The sequence below is a fragment of the Salpingoeca rosetta genome (genome assembly GCF_000188695.1).
Source record: "Salpingoeca rosetta unplaced genomic scaffold supercont1.9, whole genome shotgun sequence".
In the NCBI taxonomy this organism is placed as follows: domain Eukaryota; class Choanoflagellata; order Craspedida; family Salpingoecidae; genus Salpingoeca; species Salpingoeca rosetta.
The window spans coordinates 892,446-898,089 of record NW_004754925.1 but is presented as its reverse complement, the minus strand read 5'-3'; the positions used below and the strand labels follow the sequence as shown (position 1 = coordinate 898,089).

General features: G+C 57.2%; 2 protein-coding genes across 2 annotated transcripts in view; one reads left to right on the top strand and one right to left on the bottom strand.

Annotated features, from left to right (window-relative positions):
* The window catches only part of PTSG_04102 (P2X purinoceptor), a 5,048-nt gene extending 2,882 nt beyond the window's left edge, over positions 1–2,166 (top strand). Inside the window, exons 9-14 of the mRNA XM_004994942.1 lie at positions 177–237; positions 414–495; positions 649–727; positions 911–988; positions 1,223–1,374; positions 1,626–2,166. Of these exons, the coding sequence (XP_004994999.1) occupies positions 177–237; positions 414–495; positions 649–727; positions 911–988; positions 1,223–1,374; positions 1,626–1,655 (482 nt within the window). The 3' untranslated portion in view covers positions 1,656–2,166. The remainder of the gene's footprint in view (positions 1–176; positions 238–413; positions 496–648; positions 728–910; positions 989–1,222; positions 1,375–1,625) is intronic.
* PTSG_04101 (uncharacterized protein) overlaps positions 1,820–5,644 on the bottom strand; it is an 8,773-nt gene continuing 4,948 nt past the window's right edge. The window contains exons 16-23 of the mRNA XM_004994941.1: positions 5,507–5,644; positions 3,870–5,313; positions 3,482–3,603; positions 3,253–3,363; positions 2,990–3,097; positions 2,620–2,719; positions 2,387–2,466; positions 1,820–2,086 (exon numbers count right to left, since the gene is read on the bottom strand). The exon at positions 5,507–5,644 is cut by the window's right edge and continues 9 nt beyond it. Of these exons, the coding sequence (XP_004994998.1) occupies positions 2,036–2,086; positions 2,387–2,466; positions 2,620–2,719; positions 2,990–3,097; positions 3,253–3,363; positions 3,482–3,603; positions 3,870–5,313; positions 5,507–5,644 (2,154 nt within the window). The 3' untranslated portion in view covers positions 1,820–2,035. The remainder of the gene's footprint in view (positions 2,087–2,386; positions 2,467–2,619; positions 2,720–2,989; positions 3,098–3,252; positions 3,364–3,481; positions 3,604–3,869; positions 5,314–5,506) is intronic.

Sequence of the window (5,644 nt, the reverse complement as noted above, 5' to 3'; positions counted from 1 at the left end):
TGTGTGTGTGTGTGTGTGTGTGTGTGTGTGTGTGTGTGTGTGTGTGTGTGTGTGTGTGTGTGTGTGTGTGTGCGTGTGTGGGTGCCGTTTCTGCGCACTGCACACAAGATTCCTTGTTTCGGGATGTTCACTCCTCCTTGGCGATGTGTGGGCGCACGCCATGGCTCTTTCTGCAGGTGTGAAGAGCTTCGAGCAAGACGTGATGATGGCTGGCGCCGTGATCACCGTCCAGATCCGGTACGTGACCACTTGATCTACTCAACACAGCTGCTCGGCAACGACGCGTGACACTCGTCTGCATTCCATCCACTCACCTCACGATCACATTCACGATCACATTCACACACACACATACACACACACACACACACACACACACACACACACACACGCACACGCACACATGACCGCAGGTACGACTGCAACCTGGACAAGAACGTCGAGACGTGTGCACCAGAGTACCGCTTCACGCGTATTGATGAGCCAAACAACACCGTACGTCCACGCACGAGGGCACATGTGTGCATGTGTGTGTGAATGTGTTTGCCACGTCACATCATAGTAGCTCTTGCCCGGGTTGTTTTCAACACCATATTTCACCGACTTAACTTCTGCGCGTGTCATGTCACATCACATCAAACAATGCAGCTGTCCAACGGCTTCAACTTCCGGTTTGCACGTTACGCAATTGGCGAAGTCCCAAGCCGTGATCTCTACAAAGTTTACGGTGCGGAACTCGGTATCTGCTCGTGTGTATTTGGCGTGTGTGCACGCGCTGTGTACGTCGTGGTGTGCATGTGTGCGTATGTGCGTATGTGTGTGTGTGCACTGCTCTGTTTTGATCTGGTTGTGCGTTTTGCTTGTTTTCCTTGCTTGTCCAACTCACCACGCTCCACAATCGCCTGTCCAGGTTTGAGATTTGTCTTCATCGTCAGTGGAACCGCCGGCAAATTCGACTTTGTTCCTCTTCTCGTCACCTTCGGTTCAGGTAGGCGCGCACATGGCTGTGTGTATGTGCGTGTGTGTGCGTGTGTGTGCGTGCTTGTGCGTGTATGTGCGTGTATGTGTGTGAATGTGTGTGAATGTGTGTGAATGTGTGTGAATGTGTGTGTATGCGTGTGTGTATGTGTGTGTATGCAGCACTGTACATCATTCTGTCTGTTGCACCACACAAACGCCATGGCTGCTCACACCGCCCATCATTGCCACCATCATCCCCAAGGTCTTGGCCTGCTCAGTCTCGCCACGATTGTTGCTGATCTGCTGGTAACCAAGTGCCTCAGGAACGCCGAGTTCTACTATGACCGCAAGTATGAGATTGTGAACGAGGACGAGGTGGAAGGAGAAGCAATCAACGTCACTATCAGGCAAAAGGTTTGTCGATGCATGACACTACGTGAATGAGAGATGAAGGAAAACATATTTGTATGTGAATGTGCAAGTGTACGCACATGTGCCAGTGTATGAATATACGGGCTCCTCCATGTGTGTATGTGCATGTGTGCATGTGTGTGTGTGTGCATGTGTGCGTGTGTGCGATACCATGCGCGCGCTGCATCTCCGTCTCTGCGCAATACGTAGCACTCACGTGGCCGTATGAACACCGTGTGCTGTCGCCATCACAGCCGGAGGAGGATACGCCCCTGCTGCACTGACGCCGCAACACGGCGCACCGCCTGCAGCTCATCCGTTTTCCGCACCTTCCCTCTTGTCGTTGTCCCCGCTTCATTTTCGCTTTTTCACCCTTCTCTCCCCCAATGTTCATACCCTCTTTCGATGTCAACCCCAGCTTGCCTCGACTTGCTCATCCTTATCTTGGCGCATGATTGTTCAGAAAGCCCCACACGTTTACTTTTCCCTCAAACACTCAGCAGACACACAGCAAACACACAGACACACATTACACGCACGCACGTAAGCACAACCAATCACAAGCAAGCAATGACGCCACGGCTGTTTGATTTCCTTCACGTGTGCCATTGCATTGTTATTCCCTCGCATAAACACACCCGCACGCTTGCATGTGCGCGTGTGCTCACAGATCCGCGGCCACATCCATTCCAGGTGCACCCGTTGTTGCTTCCCGCTGTTGCATGCGAGCCATCAACCCACACACAACACGTGAGCGTCAGTGCAGACGAATGCGATGGACAGCTGTAAACAGAAACTGTTGCAACCGGGCACGCATGGATTTCACACACACACACACACACGCACGCACACACACACACACACACACACACACACACACACACACACACACACACACACACACACACACACACACACACACACACACACACACTCTCTCTCTCTCTCTCTCTCTCTCTCTAAACACACACACACACACATACACACGAACAAACACGTGATCATGTAGACACACCTTGACGTCTTCCCAGCGCCTGAACAGCTCCCCAGAATTGTGGATGGTCGACAGCAGCGACGTGAACCCAGGCGACTTGTCTGAAGGCGGGTGGAAGAGGGGGGGGGGAGCACACGAGTGTGTCGCGTGCAGTTGTGTGAGTGAGTGAGTGAGTGTGTGTGTGTGTGTGTGTGTGTGCAAGTGTTGTTGCTGAGACAGCAAAATCGCCAGAAGCAGGGTGCGCGTGCTCTCACCGCTGCCTGGAAGGGCATTGAGGGCATACACGCAGGAAATGCACACGCGCTTGACTTCGTCCAGCTTGTCAATCTCCTGTTTCGTCGCCTTCTTCTCCGGCTGCTCAACAATGCGTGCACACATGCGTGTGCAAGGACACGCGGTCAGAACGCTGACTACAGACAAAGTACACAGCAGTCTTACCCACAAGCAAACAAAAGCAAGCCAGCACACACACCACACACACCACACACACCACACACACACGCGCGCACGCGCACGCACACACACACACACACACGCGCGCACGCACACACAGAGAGCACAGACACAGACACAGACACACCACACATCACACACACACCACAGTGCACACACACACACACACACCGCGTTTGTGAGGACGCTGCCGAGGACTTGTGCGATTTCGTCGAGTTTGGAGAGAAGCAGCTCCGGCACGCGCTTGCATGCCTTCATCAGAATCAGGTTGGACAGGATCTAACGATGCACGAACATGAACAGGCGCACAAACACATGTTGGCAGCGATGGTCAGCGATGTTGTCGTACTCTGACTTGGTGCACACATATGCTCTGCATGTACATTGACACACTAACATACACACACGCACGCACACACGCACACACAATGTACCTGAATGTCGTGGTCATCGGAGAGGCCTTGCAGGATGTGGCTGAGGAAGGTGGAGAACACAAGACGCTCTGGGCACGTCTCCAGGAGAAGATACAGGCACTCATACGCGGCCTGACGTCAAGAGCAACGCTTTGTGAGTCACGCACAACACGAACGAAGTGCAGCAAGGACGCAAAGACCCGACCGTTCAGACAAACAAACAAACAAACAAACAAAGGGGGGGGCGCACCTTGCGCGTGTCGGCACCGCGGTCGACCTTGTGCTTGAATGGGCCCATCTGGATGTCCTGGATGAGGTCTGGTCGCACGCGCGTCTCGCCATAGATCAGTTCCATCGCCTGGTCAAGCACATCTGCACACACGCACGCACAGGGACAACGTGTAAAAGGAGGAGGTGGTGGTGGTGTGTGTGTGAATGTGAGGGCCAAGGAGGCCATGCGGTGAAGAATACACAGCCATTTCAAGCACGGTTACATGCGTGACACTTGGGTGCACACACACGCACACGTATGTACACACACACACACATACGAACAGACACGAATGCACGCACGCACGTACACACACACACGTATGTACACACACACACACACACCATCTTCACCTCCACCCACGCACCGATGACGAGGGAAATGTGTCTGAGGAGGGCGGCCTTGAATGTACCGAGGGCAACGCGTCGCACGTCGTTGTTGTCGTCGCCAATCGCCAGCACAAACGGCGGCAGGATGCTGCGCAGCGCGCCTCGGTTCTCCTCCCCGCCCTTGTTCAGCAGGAAGCGCGCAACGTTCACCGCACACCCACGGACGCGCGGGTCGGCGTGCTTGAGGGCCTCTGTGAGGACTGCCATGTAGTGCGGCACGTCGAGCAGGCACACAATGGACATGGCTTCGGCGATCAGGTTGCGCACGCTCTCGCTGTCGTGGTCCATCAGCGCAGAGAGCGTTGGCCAGATGGTGCCCGCACACTGCCCCAGGCGATCGCGCCCCTCCGCCGTCTGCAGCAGCTCGTGCGTCGTCTGCTTCAGTGCCAGCACATACAGGTTCGCGTGCTCGCCCGCGTCGGCCCCCTGTGCACGCTGCTGCTCCTGCTCCTGTCGCACAGCCATCGCCAGCGTCTCCACGTACTGCGGCGACCCCGCTGCGAGCGACCCGAGCGTGTGCGCCACGCCGAGCTTGAAGTCGTCTGCCTCCGTCGCCAGCAGCGACTGGATGGCGCTAAACGCGTCGGGCTTGACTTGCGCCACGTCCATGCCCACGCCAAGCGCTGCGAGCGTGTAGAGGTGGTAGAGGCGCTCGTTGCCCTCCAAATGCCACACGGCATCAAAGGCGCGGGCAAACAGGCGCGCCTGCAGGGCCGGGTCGGCAGCCGCGGCACAGGCGGAGGCTTTGGCCAGGTAGCGAATCGCCTCCTTGCTCTGCTTCGGGTCAACGCACTGCGCGCGCAGCAGGCCCTCAATCTCCTCGTGGGGCACGCCCTTGGCCACCACCGTCCGCAGACACATGCACACGCCCGGCATACACGCGGCGTTCATGTTCTTTGCGCCCACCACGGCCGCCACCGCAGGCAGCAGGGTTGCCCGCACGGTGTGCAGCGTGCCCGGCTGCGCATTCACACACGCGGCGACGAGCGGCAGGGCGAGCGCCACCGCCTGCATGTCGCGTGGGGCAACAAGGGCTACAAGCTCGCCAAGCAGCCGCTGCACATCGCTCTCCGCAACAGCCGTCGGGTGGCGCGTGACGAGCGCCGTCAGCGCCTTGAGGCTGTTGTTGCGCAGGGAGGCGTTGGTGAGGCGCAGGTAGTCTGTGAGCATGCCGACCGCCATCACCGCCGAGGAGGACACGTCCACGCCCACGGCAGAGGAGCAGATGGTCTCCAGCGCAGCGACGGCGACGACGCGCGTCATGTCGTTGGTCAGCCGCGCCATGAGCACCTGCAGCAGGTCAGCGGCCGCAGAGGCGTCCAGCACATCGCCAAACCGCGCCAGCGTCTCGCCAACACAGATGATGCCCTTCTCCCGCACCTCGAGATCGGCGTCCCCGCTCGTAAACGGCGCCCGCACACCCTGCACAGGCAGGGAAAGAAGCGGTGATGGTGGTGGTAGTGTGTGTGTGTGTGTGAAGATTGGCTTGGGCAATTTCGTTGGTGTAGAGTGGAGATGATGGAGATGATCGAACCACCAAGCTGATTGTGTATGCGTGTGTACGCATGTGCACGCATACACACACGAGTGGACACGAACACAATGTTGTGTGTACCTCGAGGATGGTGAGCATCGCTGCCTGCTGCTGCTGTGTTGGGGTCTGATCTGGGGACGGGCGGAGCATGCGCACGAAGGAGGAGGCAACGCCAAGCGCACGCGACACCGTCTTGTAGAAGCTGTCAGAGACGCCCAG